The sequence below is a fragment of the Prionailurus viverrinus genome, chromosome B3 (genome assembly GCF_022837055.1).
Source record: "Prionailurus viverrinus isolate Anna chromosome B3, UM_Priviv_1.0, whole genome shotgun sequence".
In the NCBI taxonomy this organism is placed as follows: Eukaryota; Metazoa; Chordata; class Mammalia; order Carnivora; family Felidae; genus Prionailurus; species Prionailurus viverrinus.
In genome coordinates, this window is record NC_062566.1 from 118,080,628 (window position 1) to 118,108,627 (window position 28,000).

Consider the following 28,000-nt stretch of genomic DNA (forward strand, 5'->3'; position numbering starts at 1 on the left):
GAAGATGGTAGTAAATATTATCTTCATCTCTGAATGAGGAAACGGCGGTCCGGAGTCCAGAGAAACGGAGAACAACTCAGCTAAGGGTACTGTGATTCAAGTTGCTGGGGGCACAAAGATTAACACTTGGTGCTTCATGCATTTTCCAAGCTGTCCACAATCACAAAAGACAGCAGTGACTGGAATATCAAAGCAGATTCTCTCTTGTGTGACAGTCACAAAGAATACTTAGGGCAGAGCAGGATGGTATAGGGCAGAAACAGCTGGAGGACTTCTACAGCATGAACAATGCAGCAAGTAAAAATAGGAAAAAACTAATCCCAGATATGTTAACCCTCAAAAATAGATACAGATCTTTAATTTAAAATAGAGAAAGTTTATTCATGGAGAAAACAGTTACAGAACACCCTTGGGGCTTTTTTAGTCCAACAATTAAAATTGTATTTAAAAAGTCAACAGGAAGAGTTTAGACCTAAAAGAAATCCGGAGAAACTCCTATTCCCCTTTCCTTGGATTTAGGTATACTTTATCTTTTAGGCAAGACAGACAACTATGATTGATTTCTTTTCTAGGAGATGAGATGTCTAGTTCCGCTATCTTAATGTGTATAGGACTCTTTTGTGAAGGCCAGAAAAGCTGGAAGAGAAAATCGCAGACTCTGAGGATGGCTAGTAGGATGAAAGGGAGGCGAACAGTTGGCTCTTGGAAGCACAATCTAACCACAAATCACCAGATGGGGTAGTCGCAGGGGCTTAACGTTATGTTTCCCATTAATAAAATCTGAGGTATTTAATAAAGCTCCATTAATGTGGAAACTCACTTCTACCTCCCCCAGAGGTAACGGCAGAGGCTGAGAGGGCTGTTCTGGAAGGTCAAAGCTCCTTGGACTTCTCACGTACATTAGTGCCAACACCTAACCAGACTGGACCATAGCAAACGGTCTCTGAGCAGAGTGATGAATTGCTTTCCTCTTCAGGATGGGTTCCAAGGCAACAGTGTGATCAATGATGAGTTTTTCCCTGTTTTTGGCTTGGCTTGGTGCTGAAGTCTACAGCAATACAAAAAGTGTGGTCATTTACTTAAGACCTGCCTGAGCAAAAGAACGGGCTCTCCAAGTCTCAGCTGTCAGGGTTTAATTTTGCTCGTTTTACTTGGCTATTCTCATCATCCAGATGGCAGAAACCTTCTGTGGTGATGTCTCTTTTCTTCTCCTCTGTGGGTTCCGAAGGGAAGTCCTGGTCTATGGCCAATACCTGTCGGACAGTCATGTTAACACGAGCCGTTTTCAAGTAGCTGGTGCATACCTGCCAGTCCTCCTCAGAGCAGGGCTCTACCACTGAGTCTCTGGGGAGGACAGCTGGGAGAGGCGTTTCCAGGCAGCAAGGCAGGCCTTCCCCCTGAGAACTTGGGAGGACCCTCGGGACTGCATGGTTCAACAGGCGGCTGAAACCTGACATTACCATGATGTCACCACTGTGCATAAACATGGCCGTGGGGGCTTCATCTCTTTTGAGACCACCCAGGAGAAAGATAGCAGACTGTCCGAAGCTATGAGAAAATAAGTAAAACAATACACAGTAGTAAGTTTCTGTTACTAACCGTGGCTGGGAAAGTTATTGCCAACTGTACTTTTTTCTAATTTCAGCCTGATATTTATTGCTTGCACATCCTTTTCAAGCTGTGCTAAGACCCTTCTCTTCTGGCTTGTGTAAGTGACCAACCCATGATCTGCTGCTTACACTTATAATAGCCCACAGTACTGCTGCAAAATAAAATTTAAAGCAGTTAAACAAGTAGATTAAAAATTTTAAACCTCTCTTTTTGCCTTTTTTTTTTTTTTAATTTTTTTTCAACGTTTTTTATTTATTTTTGGGACAGAGAGAGACAGAGCATGAACAGGGGAGGGGCAGAGAGAGAGGGAGACACAGAATCGGAAACAGGCTCCAGGCTCTGAGCCATCAGCCCAGAGCCCGACGCGGGGCTCGAACTCACGGGCCGTGAGATCGTGACCTGGCTGAAGTCGGACGCTTAACCGACTGCGCCACCCAGGCGCCCCGATTAAAAATTTTAGTATTACCCATATAAATTTTAGTGATGCACTTTTTAAAAAAAATTTTTAATGTTTATTTATTTTTGAGAGAGAGAGAGAGAGAGAGAGAGAGAGAGAGAGAGACAGAGAGAATGCGCACGAGAGGCGTAGAGAGAGGGGGAGACACAGAATCTGAAGCAGGCTCCAGGCTCCGAGCTGTGAACACAGAACCTGACGTGGGGCTTGAATCCACAAACCATGAGACCATAACCTGAGCTAAAGCCAGATGCTTAACCGACTGAGCCACCCAGGTGCCCTGTGTGACGCACTTTCAAGATTTAAGCCTTCCAATAAACTGAGTCCTTTACTATATTTATCATGCTTGTTCACTTTAAAGATAGGACAATTAATAAAAGACTCTGTTCAGGCACTTTATTTGTGAGATACAGGTGTAGCACTTTGCCCAATTTCATGTATGTTTAGGGAGACAAGGCGAGTAAACTACTCGGGGTTCTGTGCTTTCTCTTCCCTAGTCCAAACAGGTCGCTCACTTTGCCTTACAGCCTTCCACTGCCTATTCCACACACCACTGACGATACCTGTCAATACAAAAGGCAGATTCCACACATCTTAAACAGAAATATAACTGTAATTTGGTCATTACTCTTAAGGACTAGGCAAATTTTACTTATAACACTGTTAAGATGCCCAAGAGTAAAAGATTAGAGAGTCCAACCATTTCTTAAAGTTATAGCTTTTATTTATTTATTTTAGCTTAAAAACGCCTTAAAAAAGGAATGAAGTTTTAGGCAGTAATCCCAAATCCCTGGAACCAGCTTACCTGAAAGACAGCAGGGGTTTGGAGTGATCTAGTTCAGATCTGTCTACATGGATTCCCAGAGTGGAGTCCAATCGGTAGTAATTTAGGATGCCTGCCTCGGCTCGGAAACCCTGAAATCCACAGGCTGCGGCTACTTGCTCTGAGAGGAAAGCCAGGTCAGAAGGGAAAGGTGTATAATGATCGGCTGAGTATTTCTTTGATAAAAGTAGGGAAAATAAGAAAAATAAACAATGATCTCAGGAAAATAGGAAACTGTGGCAGAAAATTAATTACCGCTTTAAAATGATCTAACTTACATGTAATTCTAACACAGCATGATTTATCCATCTGTTTTTGAGGCATCCGGTAATCTTATAATGAGACATTCAAAATACTGAGCACCTGACATGAATAGTCACTTCTCTAAACAAGACATCCAGATGGCCAACAGGCACATGAAAAGATGCTCAATGTCAGTCCTCATCAGGGAAATACAAATCAAAACCACACTGAGATATCACCTCACACCAGTCAGAGTGGCTAAAATGAACAAATCAGGAGACTATAGATGCTGGAGAGGATGTGAAGAAATGGGAACCCTCTTGCACTCTTGGTGAGAATGCAATCTGGTGCAGCCACTCTGGAAAAGTGTGGAGGCTCCTCAAAAAATTAAAAATAGATCTACCTTCTGATTGAGCACTAGCACTGCTAGGAATTTACTCAAGGGATACAGGAGTGCTGATGCACAGGGGCACTTGTACCCCAATGTTTATAGCAGCACTTTCAACAATAGCCAAATTATGGAAAGAGCCTAAATGTCCATCAACTGATGAATGGATAAAGAAGTTGTGGTTTATATACATAATGGAATACTACTTGGCAATGAGAAAGAATGAAATATGGCCTTTTGTAGCAATGTGGATGGAACTGGAGAGTGTTATGCTAAGTGAAATAAGTCAAACAGAGAAAGACAGATACCACATGTTTTCACTCTTATGTGGATCCTGAGAAACTTAACAGAAGACCATGGGGGAGGGGATGGGGAAAAAAAGTTACAGAGAAGGGAAGGAGGCAAACCATAAGAGACTCTTAAAAACTGAGAATAAACTGAGGGTTGATGGGGGATGGGAGGGAGGGGAAAGTGGGTGATGGGTATTGAGGGCACCTGTTGGGATGAGCACTGGGTGTTGTATGGAAACCAATTTGACAATAAATTTCATATTAAAAATAAACAAACCATTAAAAAAAAAGAAAAACAAAATACTGAGCACCTATAACATGGCAGGCACCATGTCATGCAGTGATAAATTAAACAAGTTCACCCTGTATGGAGTCTATACATGAAACAATTATTATGTCTCTCTCTGGTATACTTTAATCCCAAATAGGATCATTCTCTTAAGATAAAAGAGCAACTCGGGGTGCCTGGGTGGCTCAGTCGGTTGAGCGTCCGACTTCGGCTCAGGTCGTGATCTCATGGTTTGTGAGTTCGAGCCCCTCGTTGGGCTCTGTGCTGAAAGGTCAGAGCCTGGAGCCTGCTTCTGCTTCTGTGTCTCCCTCTCTCTCTCTGCCCCTAACCCACTCGCATTCTGTCTCTGTCAAAAATAAATAAACATTAAAAAAAAATAAAAAAAAAAAAAAAGATAAAAGAGCAACTCAAAACTGTCACTGCCAAGAGGTACATGATGACTAAATGTAATGTGATGTCCTGGAACAGAAAAAGGACATCAGTTAAAAACTAAGAAAACTGAGGGGCGCCAGGGTGGCTCAGTTGGTTAAATAGCCAACTTTAGCTCAGGTCATGATTTTGCGGTTCATGAGTTCAAGCCCCGTGTCAGGCTCTGTGCTGAAAGCTCAGAGCCTGGAGCCTGCTTTGGATTCTGTGTCTCCCTTTCTCTTTGCCCCTCCCCCACTCACCCTCTGTCTCTCAAAAATAAATAAACATTAAAAAAATCTAAGAAAATTGAATGAAAAGCTAAGGAAATGTGAATGAAATATGGACTTCACCATTATAATAATGTATTAATATTGGTTCATTAGGTAAGACAAAGATACCATAATAATGTAAGATGTTAATAATAGGGAAAACTGGGTGTAAGGTATATGAGAACTCTGTACTATCTTTTCAACTTTTCTGCAAATCTAAAACTATTCTAAAATACAAAGCTTATTAAAAAAAAAAGCAACTCAAACATGATAGCCAGTTTGGTTTTAGGACCTTCAGCCCATATATGGCCTACTGCCAATTTTACTGGTCAATTTGACGAGATGCCATGCTCAAAACTTTGGAACTGAAACTGACTTATACCGTGGCCAAGGCGGGACCTTAAAATGGAAGTAATTTTCAGCATTCATCTCTCTGAACTGTTTTTAGCACATAAAGATCACAAATATCCTTCTCTTAAAAAAAAAAGAGGCCAGAAGACTCTTTCTCTCCAAAACCCAGCAATTCAGGAGCACGTCAAGGTGGTAGACGAGGGTGAGGGCTACCCCAGTGAGGTAAGCCTGCAGCAGCCCGAATCCCCTTTGTCTCGCTGCTGCTCTCACATCGCCCTTTGCCCAATCAACCTCAAAATGATTAGAAAACCCACTTCTGTCTTAAATCTCCGCGAGTGTCCTGATGTACCCCAGCTGTAGCAAAGCTCTGGAGAGAATGTATTTACTTTGGCCAGAAGTGAGCTTTAATTACAGGTTAAGGATGTGATAAGTCTTTGATGGATGGGCAAGTCTCCTCAGTTGAAATTTCTCTTTTATTTTTTCCTTCTCCTTTTCCTGAACCGTAAATAAGAGTTCCTATTTATTCTTGAAGAGAACTTTAAGGGATTTTCTCCACCCTTTCAAGTTTCAGTTCTTCACAAGATCAACTACTCAGAGCCGCTGTTCCAACACAAGGCTGGCTGTGTTGTGATCAAAGAAGTGCCTTTGTGGGCTTCTAACTCCATCCAAACTGTCTATCCACTAGTCTTCTTATGTCTCTTCCACTTTTCTCTGCTTACTCATTTAGTTTCTGGTAATTTTTCACTCCACATTTTTCTTAGTAAATGAGAGTACCTTTAAGTCCTGGGGGAATAACAGTACCACCAATAAAAATAACATCATAAAAAACAATGAGCTAACATTTACTGTGTTAATGCATTTAACTGCACAGAACAGCCTAGCACTGCTGTTATGCGGGCATTGAGCCTCTGACTCTCACACCCACCTTATGAGGTAGGCACTATCCTATTCAATATTGAATACTGAATATTCATATTCAATCCTGGGCTGGCTAAGCCAGAAAGAATCACAGGCTATTTCCCCAAACACAGATATCTATATTTCCACTGAATCTGCATCACTGAAAGTAAGAATTATATCATGAACATTTCTGAGCAACATTTATCCTTATTTTGAGCAGTTAAATGTATTTGTTAATAAGCTGGTTTCACTGAAACTATGGAGCTTTTAGAAAGTAACTAGTTAGTGGGAAGATGGGTCTATACCATTCTGTTTATTCAGTTTATTCTAAGAATTAGTCCTTCCACTTGGTGGCAAACATCTCATGGAGACAGGCTGCCAGTGATAAAGGAGGAACTTTTGGAAGCAGAGAGGTCAGGAAAGGAAATTGTACTTTAAGAAAAGAGAACTTTGTTAACTGTAGGACATTTTTTCCCATCTGTGTCTTACTCAGACCTTATATAGCAGGCAAAGGTGTCTTTTTTGAGTTCATGGAAAAGTACACCAGAAGTATATGGAGCTCCTTTTTTTACACCAAATAGGTATCATGTAGAAAATACAGGCTCTTAGCATAACACTCTCTAGTTCCAACCACATTGCTACAAAAGGCCGTATTTCATTCTTTCTCATTGCCAAGTAGTATTCCATTGTGTATATAAACCACAACTTCTTTACCCATTCGTCAGTTGATGGACATTTAGGCTCTTTCCATAATTTGGCTTTTGTTGAAAGTGCTGTTATAAACATTGGGGTACAAGTGCCCCTGTGCATCAGCACTCCTGTTTCCCTTGGGTAAATTCCTAGCAGTGCTATTGGTGGGTCAGAGGGTAGATCTATTTTTAATTTTTTGAGGAACCTCCACACTGTTTTCCATGGTGGCTGCACCAGTTTGCATTCCCACCAACAGTGCAAGAGGGTTCCCGTTTCTCCACATCCTCTCCAGCATCTATAGTCTCCTGATTTGTTCATTTTAGCCACTCTGACTGGTGTGAGAATGTATCTCAGTGTGGTTTTGATTTGTATTTCCCTGACGAGGAGTGATGTTGAGAAAGACAGATACCATGTGTTTTCACTCTTATGTGGATCCTGAGAAACTTAACATAGGACTATGGGGGAGGGGAAGGAAGAAAAAAAAAAAAAAGAGAGGGAGGGAGCCAAATCATAAGAGACTCTTAAAAACTGAGAATAAACTGAGGGTTGTTGGGGGGTGGGAGGGAGGGGAAAGTGGGTGATGGGCACTGAGGAGGGCACCTGTTGGGATGAGCACTGGTGTTTATATGGAAACCAATTTGACAATAAATTTCATATAAAAAAAAAAAGAAATTGCCAGGGTTCATATCCATCCTAACCAATGATGTATTTTCCACACAATCACTCAAAGTATATAAGTCAAATCATCTACCAATTCTAGATGATCTTCTTTGCTGTCAAATTTATTAAAATCTGTGCTTTTGCTTAAAGACCTCTGGTAGACAAGGACAATGTATAAAGATATATCTATAACTATAAACATATCTCAACATGTATTAAATTATTTGACGGAAAAAAAAAGAAAATACAGGCTCAACAAACACTAAACAATAATGGAAATAAAGATTTTAATTGAGAATTGTCCTTAAATACAATAAAGAAAAATCTATATCCCTGAAATGTACTTAGAGCACCAATGACTTCTGATGAAATAATATAACATAAGGGCATTTGAAGAAGAAATTTCATCCTGGGAAAAATTACTCATTCCTCTTGAGATACTGTTATCAAGAGGATTTTAAGAGACAGATGAAAGAGATCCCTGCACAAATGGATAATCTGATACTTTAAAATAGTGGCCAGGAAGAAATCCAATCACTGAGCCCAAGGAGTGTAAAAAGTGGAAGACAATGGAATTAGCAAGAAAATGTGAATACCTTACTGTCCCAGTTATAATGGTAGCCTAGGGTCACCCAGCGCAACTTCTCTAGTAAACTTCGGGGTCTCCGTTTATTCACTTCCTTAAGCCTGTGAAGATTAGGGACAAAAGAGGATTGAATTATTCACCTCAATTGGCAGCAAAGTCCCTCTGCCTGGAGTAAATCTGCTTTCCTTGGTATAAGCTGTTGGCCAAGATCTTGATAGGAAAAATGAGAAAAGACAAATGAGTTGACCAAGAATATAATAACACTAAAAAAACATGTTAGCATCTCTCATTTTCAGTCCTTGTTCTAAATCCTCTGCTAAACGGGATCAATTTTAAGTGGCAAGTCTCCGGCATCTCAATAATGACAAAATAAGAATAACAACAGAAATGTTTTTACCCATCCACTGGAAATGGGACCACAGACACTACGGGTAATTGAAAAATTGGCTAACAGAGCATGTTCTATTTGGTTTGCTAAAAGTGGGGTATGATTAATCATAGGTATCACTATGTCTAATGATGGTGGCTTCCCAGAATTATAGGTTGGGGGAGAAAGTTTGGCAAGATATAGTATACAACCAAAAATAACTGGTTTAACAAGATTTCTTTAACCCTATAAAACAGCTTAGATAATTGAGGCTTAGCTAACAATTAAGGACCACTGTAATTGATTTGGTTCCGGACATCCATTTCAAAACACAAGGGGTTTCTGTAAAACAGAGAGATGCACTTCCTGCAATTACATCCTGTCTCATCAAATCTATGGTATTAACTATGTTTTTCCTTTTCTTTTAATGTTTATTTATTTTTGAGAGAGAGAGACAGAGGTCAAGCAGGGGAGGGGCAGAGAGAGAGAGGGTGACACAGAATCCGAAGCAGGCTCCAGGCTCTGAGTTGTCAGCACAGAACCTGACGCAGGGCTTGAACTCACGAACTGCAAGATCATGACCTGAGCTGAAGTTGGACACTTAACCTACTTGAGCCACCCAGGCACCTCACCTACTCTTTTTCTAAAGAGGAAGAAGCTTCTTTGACTTACCTCTGAATACCTAAAAATGCAAGAATGCTAGGCCTAGTAATTTTAGTTTTTTTTTTCCTATGTGATTTATATCATCAATTGATCCAATTTTTTTTGGTCCCCAAACCACTCGTGTTTAAAAAGAAAAGATTAAACTGCTTTAAGGAGTTTATATTTGACAAGAGATGACAGATAAGTATAAGAAGAAAAAATGAGGGGAAAATTCAAGGCAGTATAAAATCTGTACTAAACTGAACATCACAAGACTTTGAAGGACAATAGAATTAAGAAAAAAGGAGAGCTCAAAGTTAGCTGTCTAATCAGTTAAGGCTTCATGGCAGAGTTGGGAGTTGAACAAGGCATTGAAGAATGGCCAGCACTTAAACAGGGAGTGGAGCAGTGGGCAATACAGGCATACGGCATGAGCAGAAGCAAAGGATTTATTAGAGACTCACACTGTAAGTGGCACTCGTCTTGATGTTTGACAGAGTTTACAGAATAGATGCTATCTGTCCTCACAGAGTTTACATTCTAAGAAAGACACCATGACACAGATATACATCAAGACCAGCAGCTAAAAGGAATGGAACACCGATTTATTTAGGACAGCAGTGCAGAAAAGAAACACAGCAGATCTGACTGCTATCCTTTGAAAGGCCTGGTCATTGGCAAGCATCTGGAACTCGGAATTTGGGGAGGTTCACACCGTTCCCAGAACTGCTGCTCATTGGGCCTAAACTTTTTCTGCAAAATAATAAGGTTTACGTTAAACACCAGCTTCCTTCTGGGAGTCTAGAATTTTGATATATGTCAGACAGAGACTGTCAATGTGACCAGCCCCTAGTCAAAACCTGGGCACTGAGCTTCCCGGGTAGACAACATTTCAAATTTGTCACAACTTGTTATCGGGGGAATTAAGCACACCTTGTGTGACTTCACTGGGAGAAAACCCTGGAAGCTTGAGGCTGGTTTTCCCAGGACTCTGCTCAATTCATCTTTTCCCTTCACTGATTGTGCTCTGTATTCTTTGAACTGGAATAAATCCTATCCATGAAGACAACTATATCGTGAGCCCTGCTGGTGAATCACCAAACTCAGGTAAGGTCTCAGGGACACTTGGCATGAGAAAAAATGGATAACTAGTAACAATTTAGGGGAAACAACATGTAAGCTTGGCCAGTTACTGCCACTATCTGGGATGAACAGTTATCATGCAGAATGACCATACATTATTTAAATTTTCTACATGTAAAAACTAAAAACTGAAAGAAAAAAAAAAAAGGAATGCACAGTTACTAACACAACCTGAATTCTATCTATGTGTCTTCAACTAAAGGTACAGATAAAAGAACTCCCTAATGATCTCCCAGGAGAATACAATCTATCTTACTAGACTTGAGACAGAAAAATAAGAACCTCTTATTTCTGGACTCAAGTGAATCTGATGTATCAGTGTGTATGCCACTTAGTTTCTGCCAAGTGGTTTCCAAATTTTAATGCTCATGAGAATCATCTAGAGGGCTTGTTAAAATTTGCATGGCTGGGCCCAGGCCTACAAATTCTGATTCAGCAGGTCTAGGGTGGAGCCTAAGAATCTGAATCTCTAAGTTCCCAAAGTGATGCTGATGCTGATGAATCAGGGGCCATACTTTGGGAAACACTATTTCAGCCAAAATTAAAAAACAAAACAAAATACCTTCCATCTTTCTAGATCAATAAAAGATCATTTTATTCTTGATGAGAAACCCATACTATTATACTAAAACTAGACCAGGGGTGCCTGGGTGGCTTAGTCGGTTAGTCAGACTCTTGATTTCAGCTTAGGTCATGATCTCATGGTTCATGAGATCAAGCCCTGTGTGGGGCTCTGTGCTGTCAGCTTGGGATTCTCTTCCCCACTCTCTCTTTCTTAAAATAAATAAACACTAAAAACAACAACTAAAACAAAAACTAGACCAGGGCACCTGGGTGGCTCAGCTGGTTAAGCATTGGACTCTTGATTTCAGCTCAGGTCATGATCCCAGGGTTGTGGGATCGAGCCTTGCACTGGGCTCTGCGCTGTTGGAGCCTGTTTAGTATTCTCTCTCTCCCTCCCTCTGCCCCTCTCCCTGACTCGTGTGCTCCAAAAAAAATAAAATACAGGGAAATTAATTAAAAACAAACAAAAGCCCCCAAAACTAGGGGCGCCTGGGTGGCTCAGTCTGACTTTGGCTCATGTCATGATCTCATGGTTCATGAGTGCAAGCCCTGCATCAGGTTCTATGCTGATAGCTCAGAGCCTGGAGACTGATTTGGATTCTGTGTCTTCCTCTCTCTCTGCCCTCCCCTGAGCACACTCTGTCCCTCTCAAAAATAAATAAACTTAAAAAAACAAAACAAAACAAAACAAAAAAACCCAACAACCTAAACCCCCCCCCCCCAAATCCCAAACTAGACCAATCTGAACAAATAAAGATAACAACAATGCAGCTCTAAAAATATAGAGGGTGATGGTATTTCAGACATCTGGTATGGCATCAACAAGCTGTTTTTCCATCAAAAGATTCAAGGTATATGCTATTGTAATTAACAAAGATTTATGGTACTAGTAAAATTATCAAAATTATAGTAATGACCAAACATGACCAGAATCCTCCTGTACCTTTTAAAAAAATTTTTATTTATTTTTGAGAGAGAGAAGAGAGAGAGAGAGAGAGGGAGAGAGAGAGGGGCAGGCAGAGTGTGAGCAGGGGAGGGGCAGAAAGAGGTAGAGACAGAATCTGAAGCAGGCCCCAGGCTCAGCTGTCAGCACAGAGCCTGACACAGGGCTTGAACCCACGAACCATGAGATCATGACCTGAGCAGAAGTTGGAGGCTTAACCGAGACACCCAGGCGCCCTGCCCTCTATGATATACCTTTCACAATTTTTTCCTGTTTTAGGAAACCAAAAGAACATCTCTTTTCTACCTTAACTGTATCACTATAAGGATGGCTTTGGGTTTTGCCTTGTATTACTTGGGGGGATTGGTGTAAGCGTGTAAGAGCATTAAGCCCAGGCCACATAACAAAAAAGAAAAAAAAGGTTTAAAGACTTGTGCAGTAAGGGGTGCCTGGGTGGCTCAGTTGGCAAAGCATCCAACTCTTGATTTTGGCTCAGGTCATGATCTTGCAGTTGTGAGACTGAGCCCCACATCAGGTCCCACACTGTTAGTGTGGGGCCTGCTTGGGATTCCCTCTCTCCCTCTCTCAAATAAACAAACTCAAAAACAAAAACAAAAACTTAAACTTAAAAAAAAGCCGACTTGTGCAGTGAAAGTACAGTTGTGATGACTGAGTGTGCCATTGTGAGGATAATTACATACACACACACACACATTTTGTGTAATGTGTTAGACCCATGTAGTTAGTATATGATTCCACCCTTGATTTCATATTGTCTTCTGAGAACACAATTTCAATTCTTGTCTTTGAAGGAATTTCTGGAAGGAAAGTCACAACAATTATAAGACCAGCTTTGCAGATGTGAGAGCACTACTGGCTAACACTGGCCACTTCCTATCTCAGCACTACTTAGTGACATTCTGGTCCCTGTGGGCTTTGGGTAACAAAGATTCCAAAATATTCACCCTTAAGCACTGTGAATAGTTTAAAGCCAAAACCAAGTTTAACGCACTCCCAGATCATTTGCAAGCAGGAAATACTGATGGATTAATAAAGGGGGTGGGCTGTTCTCTTTTTAAACCTGACTTGTCCAAAAGGAGACCAAGAAGGCTTAAGGCTTGGTGCCAACAAAGCTGCCACATCCACTCTAAGGAATGCAAGGGGTATGCTGGCACCTAACTTTAAATCTTCATCCAATTATCTAAAAGAATGTTTTCAACCAAATATGACCTTGATTACTGGTTCTCACTGAAAGCAGACGCACTCCGCTCCCTGCCTCTGCTGCAGCTCCAGGCACCCATGATGGATGGGTCAGCTGGCCACCTTCTCCCCTGGTCAATGTGCCCACACAGCAGTCTGCTCATTTCCTGTCATGGCTAAGTGCTTTATGTACGCGCTGGCATTCTATGCTGCCACTTTCAACTGTACCTAACTGGGTGAAAATGGACTGTCCTGCCTGTCCACTCGTTGTGCAGTGGGGAGTTTGGGTGTCATTACTAAGCACTGGCATGGTCTTTTCTTCCTTGCTTCAAGGGACATTAGCAAATCGTTGTGAAAGTAAACGTCTGAGGGCAGAAAAGGTCTGAAGGCTGTTTTTGATAAAATACTATCACAGGTATTTATTTTTTTCAATCATTTTTAAAAGCTTGGAAATTGTGTCCTTCCTAACTCTGAATATTTCCCTCCATGACAACAACTTTCTGTTCTTCCTCTCCTAGTCTCTCACATCCATTAAACCTAAGGTTCCACCTCCTGTTCTCAGAACTCCATTTTCTCAGAATTTGAGTGCTTCCAGTTGTCTCCCTTCTCAACCTAAACCTCACAGTCAAACCCTGAACATGGACATCCAGTTAATTCCATCTGGACTGCCAACACTGTTTGGCTATCTTGCAAATATTTACTTTAATCTACCTTCTGTTCTAAACCTTCAGCATCCATCTTAAGTTGTGAGTCCCACTCCCTTTGAGGACAACAAGAGTCCAGAGGCCTGAGCAAAAGATCCAGTGAGCAACTTTGAGCTTTCTCTCCCACACCTCTAAACTTTGCATAATCTTTACTCTGTCCTTCCCTCCCTCCTGGTTTCAGCAGGGGTTCTACTTCTTTCCTCGAAGGCCAATTCTACACCTATGTTGCCTCCCATTTCCCTGACACAGCCTCAGAGACATTCCTTCATTCATCACCTTTCTGCTCCTATTTTCCAGTCTTCCTCTGCACTTTGGTCTTTCTCTTGATCTGTAGAAATGTTCAACACTTCCACATACTTAAGAAAAAACAACAAGCATCTTCTTAACTTAACCTCTTAGTCGAGTACCCTGCCTATGTCCCATTTCCTTCCGCCCCACCTCTCTCCTTCCCTTCACAATCGAACCTTCCCAAAAGGACTGCACAGTGGCCACCCTCACTGCAACGTGACTTCTGCTTCCACCACTCCACCAAAAGTAGTTTCTTAATTTCAAGTACACTACTTAATTGTCCTTAGGCCTACTGACATGGTTGGCCCTTCTTTTATTCTGGAAACATTTTCCTGTCTTGACTTCTAATAGCATTCCCCCAACCCAAGCTGATACTTTCTAGAGCTAATGGCTTTCTTTTCTCTGTATGTTTTCCACTAAACAAACAATCACATCCATTCTCATTGCTTCATTAGTCTTTTTTTTTTTTTTTTAAAGTAAACTCTATGCCCAATGTGGGGCTTGGACTCATGACCCCAACATCAAGAGTTGCACACTCTACTGACTGAGCCAGCCACGTACCATGCTATACTATGGTCTTTATGTAGAACCCCCACATCTCCCTCTCTGACTTCACTCCTAAACTCAGTTCCATGTTTCCAGAGGGATACTGGACATACTTACCTGGATACTCCACAGGCATTTCAGAAACATGAATCTCTAACTACACTAAGGATTGTCTCTGCTCCTTCTTCTCTTCCTCTAATCCTATTTCCATTAAAAATCTTAGATTATAATGTTACAATGAATGTGGAGGTGTAGTTATCTTTTCGAGACAATGTTTTCGTTTCCTCTGGAGATATACCCAGCTGTGGAACAGCTGCACCCTCTGGTAGTCCTATTTTTTATTTTTGAGGAACCTCTACAGTTTTACACAAATAACTGCAGTATTATTTGTAACAGCCAAGACAAAGAAACAACCTTAGTGTCCACCGATGAATGAATGGATAAAGAAAATGTGATACACAACCCATACACGACTATTATTCAGCCATAAAAAAGGAAATCCTGCCATGTGTGACAACATGAACCTCGAGGGCACTGTGCTAAGTGAAATGTCAGACGGGGAAAGACAAATACTGTGTGATCTTACTCATACGCAGAATCTAGAAAATCCAAACCTGCAGAAACCGAGAAGACTGAAGGTGCCAAAGGTAGGAACGGGTGCGTGTGGGCGAGATGAGTGAATGTGGTCAAAAAGTGAAAACTTCCAGCTATAGGAAAGTAAGTGCTGGGGATGCAATGTACAGCATGGTGACTATAGCTAACAATGCTGTATTGTGTATTTGCCAAGAGAGCAGATCTTAAAGGTCTCATCACAAGAAAAATAAATTATAACTCTGTAAGGTGACTGTTGTTAACTTATTACAGTAATCATTCTGCAATATATACACATATCAAATTGCTATGTTGTACACCCTGAACTAATAAAATGTACATCAATTATATCAATAGTACTAGAAAAAAACCTCACAACAAAAACCTCAGTTTTGCCCTATTATCCATGGATAATCCTTAACTTCTTGTCTCTTGATTCGGATAATCTCTTGGTCAGCAAGCCTTGTTAACAATGTCTTTTCCAGACCTTTATCATCTTGTGCATGGATTATTAAGCTAGATTTTTTTTAAATGTTTTATTTTTGAGAAAGAGAGAGAGAGAGAGAGAGAGAGAGAGAGAGAGAGAGAGAAGAGAGAGAAAGCATGTACGCGTGTGGAGTAGGGGCAGAGAGGGGGGACAGAGGATCCGAAACAGGATCCATGCTGACAGCACAAAGCCCAATGTGCGGCTCGAACTCACAAACCGAACTGAACCGTGAGATCATGACCTGAGCTGAAGTCAGATGCTTAACCAACTGAACCACCCAGGTGCCTCTAAGCTAAATTCTTAATTGTGTTTTTTCCAACAACTGTATTTTCAGTCCATTTTCCTCATGGTATAAGAAGTATCTTTCTAAAGTGAAAAATCGGTTACTAATCTTGATGAACTCCCACTGTTTATAGGACAAAGTCCACACTTTGCCATAAGGCATGCAACCCCCCTTATAATGTGGTTCTAATTCACTTTTCTGGTTTCACCTCCAAGCATTCCCCACAGGGAGGGTCCATTTTTCATGGCTGTGCCTTTGGCCATACACTTTTCTCTACTGTCATGTTCTCTCTCCTCTTCTACTCTTTGTACAGCAGATTTTTCTGACTTGCACACACTTTAACCTCCCTTCTTCTTCAGGGAAACTGTTTTCTAGTTTCAGTCTCTCCCTCTACTGTGCCCCACAGCATCTTCCTCAACTCACTTACATGGCTTATTCATCTATAAATTCTGTATGTAAGTACTTGAAATCCTTCTTTAATTAGTCCCTTCCTCAAAGGCAGGGAGTGAATTTTAATCTCCGTATCTGTGCTAGCATCAAGTATTTCCAAAAACACAAGAAGATAAGTTAACAAATTAATGAAAATAAAGTGGGAAGATACTATACAATATTCAATTGATCCTTCTCAAATTCAGCATGTTTTTATCAGGCTAACTGAGAGAATATCAACTTAGTTAAAATAATATTTAAAGAACACCTTCTAAAATATATAAAGAACCGTGGTTGGTATCAAGGTTACAAACTTTTCAAAATCTGGGGCGGGGGAAGGGCCACGGTAGTGGAGAGAAGTGCTTGATGACTGGATTCACTCTAATAAATGCTTATAATAAATAGCACCACAAAGTTTTAAAGGAGTAGAAAAGGAGAAGGGATTAATTCTGCTTCCACACTGAGAACATTAATGGAAAAAACTTTCACATATACAAAAAGAGGTGCAAAGTATTTCAAAAGCTAACTTAAGGAATAAAGCAACGTCGCTTCATTTAAATTAGTACTTCCCCTTGTCTTATTCTTTAAAGTTGTTTTTGAATAGATAATATATTCACAAAATTCAAACGGTGTAAGAAAGGATCCACTAATTCCACAAATACTTATTGGCAATTACATGCACTGAAGGAAACAAACAGAAGGCAAGAAGATAAAGAGTGAGGGAAAATGGGGTACTATTTTTAACTTGATAAGGAAATCATCTCTTATAAGATGATGAGATCCAAACACCTAAAGGAAGGAAGTCATTGGTTACCTAAGGGAAGAGCTTTCCAGGTAGACGGAACAGCTTACACAATGAATCTGAGCATTTCTCACGTGTTTAAGGGAACAGCATGGGCGCCACTACAGCTGGAGGACAATAAATGAAAAGGAATGGTAGGAGAGTAGGTTGGAGAGGTGGCTGGTGGCTGGATCACCAAGGCCTTGTAGACCATGGTAAAGACTTCTGATTTTATTCTAAATATAATGGAGTTGCATTAACAACAAATTTTCACTGGCCTTTGTTCCTGGTTCTTGGGAGAGAGCTTTTAAATCACTGGAGTTTCCTGGGGTACCTGGGTGGCTCAGTCAGTTAAGTGTCTGACTCTTGATTTCAGCTTAGGTCATGAGCTCACGGTTCTTGAGTTCAAGCCCTGCACCAGGCTCTGCACTGACAGTTTGGAACCTGCTTGGGATTCCCCCCTCCCTGCCCCCACCTTGCTTGCGTGCTATCTTTGCCAAAATAAATAAACGAAAACTTAAAAAAAAAATTCCCTGGAATTTCCAGGAGGAAAAGAAGTATCTTTGTTATTCACAGTGGGCCCTAGGACCACAGCTAAGTTAACGCTAAAGTGATGACTCAGGATATGAGCTTATGAGGCTAGGAAAACCAACTATATGATTAGAGGGGTTGAGACTTTTAGTCAAGTGGTATTAGCTAAATAAACCTAAGGGGCTGAGTAGGGGGCTAGAGACTGAGTTAAACCATAGGGCTAATAATTCAGTCGTGCCTAAGTAGTGAAACTCCAACAAAAAACTGAATGCTAGGTTTGGGAGAGCTTCCTAGGAGGGTGACACATCCTGAGTCCATGGAAAGAGGACATGGAAGTTCTGCATTCAGAACCCTCCCAGACACTGCCCTACATGTTGATTCACTGGATGATCCTGATTTGTATCCTTTATAATAAACTAAATTCCTAAGTATAATCTTTCTTAAATTCTGTGAGTCATTCTAGTGAGTTATGAACCTGAGAGGGTTATGGGAACTTCCCTGAATTTGTAACCAGTTGGTCAGATGTGTGGGTAGCCTGGGGAATCTCCCAAACTTGTGGCTACAGTCTGAAGTGAGGGTGATTTGCTTGGAGACCATGCCCTCAACCTGTGACATCCTTGTCGACTCTGGATGGTTGTATCAAAGGTGAACTGCAGTACTGTAGATCAGAAACTATAAGAGAAGTGATGTGATTTCTATACTAATTAGAAAACAGATGGAAGCGGCTCCTGGGTGGCTCATTCGGTTAAGTATCTGACCTTTGATTTTAGCTCAGGTCATGATCCCAGGGTCATGGGATTGAGCCCCAGGTCAGGCTCTGCACTGGGCGTCGGTCCTGCTTAAGATCTCTCTCCCTCTCCTGCTGCCCTCCTCCCTTGCTCCCACTCTCTCTAAAAGAAAAAAGAAAACAGATTGAAGAGGCATGAAAACAGACACAGGGCGACAGGTTAGGAGGCTGATGCAGTAAATGATGGTGGCTGTGATGCAGATGCTGAAAAATGATTTTATTTATTATGATTGTAGCCCTACTATATTTACTATAGGGTCAGATTTAAGATCTCTGAGTGGCTGCATAGTGGCTGTGTTGTACTGCTAGGTATGTCATACTTGATTAACCCGATCTCTTGCTGAGAGAAACTTAGGTTATTTCTCATTATTTCCCGTTACGAACAATGCTGCAATGAAGATGCTTATACCTATTATAATCTTGTGCAAGAATCTCTAGCTATTCACTCACAATAAACTCTGAACAAAACACAGAATTGAGGTGCCCTAATTTTGTGAACAGATCTATTTTTCCCTCTAAGTTCAAGTATTTCTTCTTCATTTCCTACTTAAAAAGTTTCTTCTTCCCTGACCACAGAAACCTAGAAGATTAAAATGGAAAGGATCCTTAGAGATCCTCTAGTTCAGTGGTTCTCAATGTGGATGTTATGGTCAAAAATCCAAATCTCTAGGGAAATCTTATATGACAGACCCTCTCCCTTTCTCATATGCTCTGGGAAAGCAGGGGAAGCTGGCATGTACTGTCTAGGTGACTATAATCCAACCACCTGAAATGGCTTCTCCAATCTAATTCCTTTGTTTCCCAGAAGAGGAAGCTGAAACACATATCACACAATGACAGAAGGAGAACTAGCGTCCTAACTGATTTTCAACCACCAGCAATGTCTGAGACTATCAATTTCTTCCAACCCATGACAACAGAAGACAGGACCACCACATTTTAAATTTTTGCTAATTTACTAGAGAATTAATTAGTAGCTAATTAGTAGAAAAAAAATCTCACCATTGTTTACTGGATGATTTATTAAAGAGGTTCATCTAAACTATCTTAAAAGATGATATTGGGATTTCTGCAGTTATTTGTCTGAAGAAAGAAAAATCAATTACTTGAAAACACAGGCTGGTTTAGCAGCAAACTCTAACCATGATCTTCCTTTAGTTTACTCTCAATTCTAAACAAGATACCATTAAAAGCTTTACGATGGTTTTTCCCACTGCTCCTGACTTTACCATAGCCTGCAGACCAAGAAGATGTTAAAGGAAAACCAATGAATTTTAAGTTTTCCTTTCCCGTTTCAACTTAAGGAAATCTTATTTCCCCTATTAGAAGTAACATGACAATTTCTGAAAGCTGCACTATTAGTGACCCTAAGTCCAAACAACACACAAAACCAGTGTAATGGTTTTAATGGGCTGTTCTAAACATTTCTTACAATTCTCTTGTTTAATCCTCATGCTATTAAATGAGGAAAGGACTACCATAAGGCATAGAAAGGTTAAGAAACTTGCTCAAGTTTACACACCTAGTTCAAGTCGCAGAGCTGGGATGTGAACACAGGTGATCAGACTCTAGACCTAGTGCTCTACATCACTGCACCCTTTACAATCTGGCCCTTAATTTTTCTGCTTCATCTTTTGCCAATTCTATCCATGACTTTCAGGAAGCACCTTTTATAAACTACCTCCAGTCTAGCCACCTGAATGGCTATTTCCATACCTTATAAACTGTATCTCTGTACCTGTTTATTTTATGTCTCTGCCATCAGCTAACTTACAAATTCCTTGAAAGCAGGAATTGTGTCTTGTCTTTGAATCTCTAACACCCAAGCACAGTATCTGACACACAGTAGAAATCCAATAGGTATTTGTTGAATCAATACATGAACTGTACTCCCACATCCTGTACTACTATTTCACAGAACTTATTCTGCCTTGAATATTCCCTCTTTGCTTAGGCTGCTTTCTCTACCCCAAACAGCTTTTCTGCTCTTCTGACGGGCAAACTCCTAATCATTTTTGAAGACCCAGTTCAAATCAACAGAGAAAAAAGAGGATAAAAGACCTAATTAAAATATAATTTTTTTCAGGGCACCTGGGTAGCTCGTTTAAGTGTCCAACTTTGGCTCAGGTCACGATCTCATGGTTTGTGGGTTTGAGCCCTGCATTGGACTCTGTGCTGACAGATCAGAGCCTGGGGCCTGCTTCAGATTCTGTGTCTCCCTCTCTCTCCGCCCCTCCCCTGCTCACGCTCTGTCACTCTCAAAAATAAATAAACGTTACAAGAAAAAATTTTAAAAAATAGTTATGATTTTTTCTTCTTTGACATCTCTTTCTTGCCTAGAGGAATTATTTCTCCCTCTGGCCCCCACAGTATTTTTCTAAACACCTATCATAATACTTTCTAAGCTTCCTTATAATTATTCCTGTTGACACTGAGTTGCTGCCATAGACTATGCATTCTTGAGTACAAGGACACTGTCCTATGTGTCTTTGTATCTCCAATGCTTAGCCTCATGTCTGGTATACAACTAACCCTCAATAAGAATTTGTGGTATGATAGGATGTCTGGCTGGCTCAGCCAATAGAGCATGTGACTCTTGATCTCAGGGTCATGAGTTCGAGGCCCATGCTGGGTATAGAGATTACTTTAAAATAAAAAAAAACTGTGAACGAATAAATGGTGATACTACATTAAGGTGCAAATGTTAGTTCTCAAGAGGAATAACTAATCCATCATAAAACTGCTAGTAGCAGTGACTTCATCTAGGAGAGTGGAAACCAATAGCTTTTAGTGTTAATTTTTTCAGAATATCACAAATCTTCAAAGGAACTCACTTTATTTTTTTAAAAAAGATTTTATTTTTTTAAGTAATCTCTACACCCAATGCTGGGCTCAAACTTACAATCCTGAGATTAAGAGTCACATGCTCTATGAAATGAAGAGGCAAGGTGACCCTGGAACTCACTTTAAGCAGAAAAAGGGCTGAAGCTGAATGAAAATGGACCAGCTGATGAGTAAGGAGGATGAACTTGAGATCCAAGTTATAAGCAAATCTTTTTTTTAATGTTTATTTATTTTTGAGAGAGAAAAATAAATGATGAACCTAAAACAGATCTCAGTTTAATAGAACTGTCAAAGTGTCTGTCCAAATGTTCCCAGGGAAAAGAAAATAATTGTGCCATATTTGCATGGGAACGAGGGGAAAACACGTCAGTCACATTCACTGAATTGTTCTGGAGTAGTTCCTATAAAGATGTGCAGTGACCTGAGCTGAATATGAACACTTACCTCAGAAACTCTTTGCTCTGTTCCCAGAGGTCTTGGGTCTCTTCTTTAGTCATGTGTTTGTCCAGGTTACACACATTAGGTTTCTGGGAATATAACTTAAGACACTGCTTCACCCAGTGCCACTGGTAACCTGGGAGGAAGGGGTTTGGGATAAAAATAAATCCTACACAAAAGATGGGTGGGGAAAGAAAGAGAGGAGAAAATTCTCCATCAGTTATATTTAGATAATTTATTTTTGTTGACATCCTTATACCCATTACTGTATTATTTATGCCCCATACCCTTTGCTCATGCTTCGTGGCTTCCGCATGTATAAGCAAATGTTCTCCTTTCTATCCTCCAATTTTAGAGAAAGGGGGGAGAGAAACAAATTCTTAAGAGAAACAAATATTCCACAACTATCAACCATGTTACCCCTAGGCAAACCTTAGAAGTGAAAATGCCAAAAGTCACTCCTCAAATGCACCAGGCATTTATCACTTACAGAGGTGGTAATCCCTTTCTGCAACAGCGGTCTTTGTGGTATCTCAGTGTTCCACCTTGGCCTTTTTTGTTTTCTAATATCTGGCTAACAACAGTTATGTTAAATTCTCTCAGTTAAAATAATTGGTGTGATTTCTGCCTCCCAATTGAAATCTGACAGAACAGCGAAGAAAGATGATATATACATCTGCTCACATGGCAGGATGCAAATACCTCCAGCACCTGTGCTGAAAGGATCTTCTGTGACCTTGAAAGTAATCTAATGTCGTTTTTCTCCTGGATAAATGAGGAATAACAATAATGAACAGGAATCCAATGCACGGTAAGGATCCATTCATTGAACATTCAACAAACACATACTATGTACTTTCTGAAACCCCTGGAGACAGGACAGCAGAGACAGTGATGCAGACAATGAATGCCCTGCAGAAGCCTGGCTATGAAGGGAACAAAGGCTGAGGAGCAGTCACAGAGGAATGAAGAATTTAAGGGGAAAATTTATGGTTTTTAGGGTTGGAAAGACCTAAGCATGCTTACAGATTATGAGGAAAGAACCAGCAAAGAGGAACTGGTTGAACACAAAAAGAGGAAAAGAGCAGAGCAAGGTTTTGAAAGCTGGAAGAGGTAAAAGAAAGTGGGAACTTTTGATAAGCGCCCCCCCCCCCCAAAAAAAGAAAAAGAAAGAGAGGTGAAGGGACTGGCTTTGAATGGGAGGAGCTTTTCCTCCTCTAAAATTGGAGGACAGGAGTGAGAACATTTGTTTCTGAACGTGGAAACCACTTTTGCATTTCACATACAGGCAAAATTCTCCAAATAATTTCAGAGGTGATAGGGGATTGTCAATATTTTGAGAGAGGAAAAAAATATGAAAAATACCCCAACAACCTACCATCTATCAGCATTGATTATAACATTCCCCAAAATATCAAATGAAGAATACCTCTGACTTAGTGTCAGGAAAATAAAGACCTCTTTAGGCAGTCCACTCTAGACAACTGTTGATTTCCTTTAATGAATTAAACTTTGCCTTTTAATTTTCACATATTGATCTTAGGTTCGGACTCACAGAGCAACCCCAAATTAGTTTCTTATTCTTCTTCAAAAATACCTCTAGCTTTAAGGCTAACATTTAATGCTCATTTCCTGTGTGCCAGGCATGGATCAAAGTACTTTACATGCACTCACATTTAATCTTCATAATAACCTTACAAAGCTGGTATGTTTTTTCATATATTTTGCATACCAGGCAACTGAGGCCAAGAGAGATTAAGAAACTTGCCCAAGGTCATATTGGATGGTTAGAGCCACAACATGAAGCCAGGTAGCCTCATGTCAGAACCTAGGCCTTAACCAACACTTTGTGTGTATGGCAACCTTTCAAATGTTGGATGCTGTCAGGTTCCTTCTCAGGTTTACTCTTCCCCAGACTCAATCTTCAAACTCATGACCCTCCCGCTCATTCTTGTAAGGACAGGTTGTGGTTGCTCAGGTTCCTTTATAACAAGCAGAATCCAGAAATAAACACAATCCTTCTGATCAAGCCTGAATAAGAAGACACTGTCATCTCCCATGTTCTGGACATTACACTTCTATTAAATGCAGCTTACAATGGCAGGGAAGATAAAGTCTCTAAGGACATAATGAGGTACCAACTCACAAAATGTGGCTTAAATGTGAAATCCTAGAAAACCTCAAAATCAAGTATACCCATTTGGACAACAGAAAATGAGAGTGGGGTTGGTAACTTTGTAGTCTGAACAAACTTTTTGTTCCCGTTTTGTTAAGGGAAAAAGGCATAGCAACAGAGAAACACAGCCTTGAAAACAGGAGGTAAGCTTGAAAGGTAAAAGGCAGCCTTCAAGAAAAGTACATAAAAGACTGCTGGTGATGCATGCTCTCATTTACTCAAACTCATGGAGAGCCGTGCTTCTGTACATAAAGCCATCATTTGACATTCATTCATTCATTTATTATTATTATTTTATTTTTGAGAGAGAGAGAAAGAGAGAGAGAGCACACGAGCATGCACACACAAGCAGGGGAGGGACAGAGGGAGAAAAACAATCTTAAGCAGGATCCACGCTCAGCACAGAGCCTGACATGGAGCTCGATCCCATGACCTGAGCTGAAATCAAGAGTTGGATGCTCAACTGAGCCACCCAGGAGCCCCTTGTTTCTTCTTTTACACATAACTAAAGTGCATGAGGTCTTTTAAAGGAAGTATTGAAGCTGTTATACTGTCCTATGTTATTAACCAATACATCAGTGATCACAATGTAGTAAGAGCTGTAACACAGATCTGGCCCGTGGTACAATGAAAATTAGTATTTCTTTTTAGGATTTTTTCTTGCTGTTAATCCATATTTGAAATCACAGATACAATGTTAACTTTATGTCCTCTCCAAGAAAAAGGATGCCAGGTAAAATATATTTGGCCAAATAAGGCATTTCTGTAATTTCTAAATAGTTCATAATCATTCAACTACAATGTCCCCATGTCCTTAACAAAAAGATTAAAGGTGTCTGGCTGGCTCAAGCAGTAGAGCATGTGACTCTTGAGCTTGCAGTTGTGAGTTCAAGCCCCATGTTGGGAATAGTTTACTCAAAAAATAACAATGAAAACATTACCCATTCTTCGTTACCATCTTAATTTCATTATCTGTAAAGTGAGCTACCCAACATTACTGAAGTTCAAAATGCTAGATTATTTAGTCTATTAGGGCTTTTGATCTCATTAACTGTAACACTTTTTTCAAAAGCTCAGCCTTAAGGACAGCAATAAATTTTAAGTTTTTTGTTTTTTTGGCCATATGAGAACATAGTCACTTTGTGACTAGAGTGACCACTATGAATTAATCTATCATTCAAAGCAGTTCTTCTCCCAGAGTAGGTGCTTGGAGTTGTGGCAGGGAGCCTAGAGTAAACATCCTTATTTTTGATTTGTACCTGGTGTCATTTCCTGCATTGAAAGGTAGGCACTACTGAATCCTGTTCTATCCTGCAGGAATGTTATATAAACGGAAATTTTAGATGAGACAGAATTTAAAAGGGGTTTGAGAGTGAAATATTTCCATGTTTATTTTCACTCTTTGTCTGCATACTTGCTTACAACTCTTCCCCACTCTCTTCACAGCTCTGAAATTAGACAAATGATTACATGATCTTATCTTCTGGGGTCTGCTGCACTCACCAGGATAGCCTTGGAGTCCATAGGCTTGCCACTTGCTTACTGGCTGAAGTCCTGCTCTATGTGCATCATGGTCACTGACTGAAGACACACTCAGCTGAGATCTGATCACCTGACAGGAAGGAAACAGAAGTTGGAGGGCTAAAGCTACTTTGCAGGTCAGCTCTGAGAATCTCAAATTTCTAAAGTTATTTCCAGTATGAGACAAAATTCAGAGTCTTAAGTCTGGGCTCCTAAACTTAGTTCTACCACTTACTTGATGCAAGACTTCGATAAGTCACTTCTTAGAGCCTTAGTTTTCTCATCTATACACTAACAAACACTAGAAAGTAATATAAAATTAAGCAGAAATGAGAATCAGGCCGATTTTGGCCTTCAAGACTACCTTTTTGTATGACACCACACTTTTGTGATTTCTTCCAAGACTCTAAATCATGAAAGGTGTTTGGTGTACTGAAATACCCTTAGTCAAAATGCTGCCCATCTCAGTTCAGGCTATCAGTGCTTTTGAGGCACTTATATACAGCTGGTGCTTAAACAGACCAATGAGGAACATCAGGCAGGAGAGGGTAAGAGAATGGAGAGAGTGCTCTCACCAGACAGAATAAACGTTTCAGTGAAACACTGGAAACCCTGTTTGCTGAAAGTATGATATTTATTCTTTTTTAGATGAAACTTCAAAATGAAACTCAGAGCTTTTGCCTTTGTGAATTACTTTGAAATTAAGTTTTTCAGGGGCTCATGAAGTTTTCTTTGCATATAAGAGTATCTTAGAGATGCCTTATTAAATTGGTTAAGGGATCCAACATGCAGTCACTAAAGGACATTTACAAAACAAAAACCTTTATTCTTCCACTAATAATAAACTTAGGATCTTGCTTGCCTTAGAATACATCAAATGTTCTCTTCCAAAAAGACAGGATCTCTCATCCTATTAACTTCACCAAGTGTAGAGATTTCCAGAAAAAAATACCAACAAGTGGCTGGTGTATTACCAGTTTCTGTAATAAAATGGCTACCTGGAACTCTGAGAGTCTTAACCAGCTAATTTTTCCAGGTACTGATGTTTTTATTTTAAACATTTTGTAATGATTTCTTAAACAGACCATATTTAGTAATGTACTGTAATTCAGCCAACACTCCCATAGTTGAAGTAAGTTTGTGGACCTATTCTCCATGCTAAGCTAAACCAAACCTCGAAGTTTAAAAAAAAGTTCTGCTTTTTCCCTTGCCTATTAGCTGTCACTTTCTCCACTGCTCATCAGTTGCTCTCAGAGCAACTTTCTTTTCGAATTTGCGACTTTCAATCTGTTTTGAACTGGGAAACTAAATACTGAAGTTTTCATGTAGTCAATGGATAGTGTATTTATTGAATGCTTACCGTTTCAGATAGTGTGCTAGACACAATGTCCTCTTCTCAGGTGGCTTATATTCTAAAAGTATTTAAATACTGCAGCAAAATACAGGCAAAAGGAGATGAATGAGGGTCTGTCCCATGTACATTATTCTTAGAGTTCAGACTTTCTGTATATTATTTCGACAACTCTAAGACCATTTTTGCTAGCAAATGAAGTTCCTAAAAAGTTCTAGATAAGTATGGTGTTACTACAGCATTCCAACTTTACTGAGAACTATTATTAAGCTTAGAGGAAATGCTCCATCCAGCCATCTGTGGACAACACCAAGGGCAAATTAAGGGATCAGGGATCCTCAGTGTTTTTTTTTTCAACGTTTATTTATTTTTGGGACAAAGAGAGACAGAGCATGAACGGGGGGGGGGGGGGGGGGGCAGAGAGAGAGGGAGACACAGAATCGGAAACAGGCTCCAGGCTCTGAGCCATCAGCCCAGAGCCCGACGCGGGGCTCGAACTCATGGACCGCGAGATCGTGACCTGGCTGAAGTCGGACGCTTAACCGACTGCGCCACCCAGGCGCCCCAAGAGATCCTCAGTGTTAACAGCGATTATAAAGAAATTATGCATACTATATACTATAACTGTGATTTTCCCTGTGTCCCCCTTTATGTTACTTTTCCTACTTAACATGGGGAAAGGTAGAAATAATGCATAGTGCTTGAATTCATTTGCCCTTTCCTTTCAAACGTGGAGAGATGATCTCAATCTTTCAATGCCCTTTTTCTGAGAGGTCCGGAGACGACAGGGACCTATTTTAGGGACGACGGCTTAACTAACAAAATCGATCCCTCTCAGTGGTGGGGATACTCGGGTGGTTGTTTTTTTCAAGCTGCAAAGCGCTTCCCTACCGTGTAAGAACACGGTTTATGGGCTTTTACACAAACTGAAGTAGAGACGTAAACGAACAGTTAATGTTAGGAATGAACACCAATTCCCAGGCATTCTCTGAGGCCGCAGCCAGGAAAGGCCGCGTGTAGTAACCCGGCAGCACAGCTCTTCACCGCCAAAGTGTCACTCTTCATGGACAATTCAACTCCGCGCCCACTGAGGCCGGGGAATACTCAATAACACTCAGAGAAAAGAGATGAGGTGAGCTGTGAAGACCCTCAAAAAAGCGAGGTGAGGCGACCGGTGATGCGCGCCGCTCCTCTGTCCGTACCTTGCGGGCATCAGGCCCCGTGCCGCGGGCTGTATGGGCCGCCGAGAAGTCAATGACCGCTCCCAGGTCTGCGGAATCGGGGCGGCTCTGCCGGTAGAAGCGGAAAAGCTTCCGAAAGGCGTCCTCCCCTGGCTCGGCCGCCAACGTCACTACAGAGCCCACGGCCGCCGCCATCTTCCCCATCTCGTTGCCCGGCCTCTTCTGACCCGGAAGCAGAGTG

At 40.7% G+C, this 28,000-nt stretch overlaps 1 protein-coding gene across 1 annotated transcript; it reads right to left on the reverse strand.

Moving 5' to 3' along the window:
- Window positions 1–355: 355 nt before the first annotated feature.
- Window positions 356–27,999, reverse strand: ALKBH1 (alkB homolog 1, histone H2A dioxygenase). Its single transcript, XM_047861895.1, has 6 exons — window positions 27,781–27,999; window positions 25,210–25,318; window positions 21,537–21,699; window positions 7,973–8,063; window positions 2,871–3,064; window positions 356–1,548 (listed from the first exon to the last, which is right to left on the reverse strand). The coding sequence occupies exons 1-6, from the start codon at window positions 27,961–27,963 to the stop codon at window positions 1,119–1,121; spliced, it is 1,170 nt and encodes a 389-aa protein (XP_047717851.1). The 5' UTR covers window positions 27,964–27,999; the 3' UTR covers window positions 356–1,118.
- Window position 28,000: the final 1 nt, after the last annotated feature.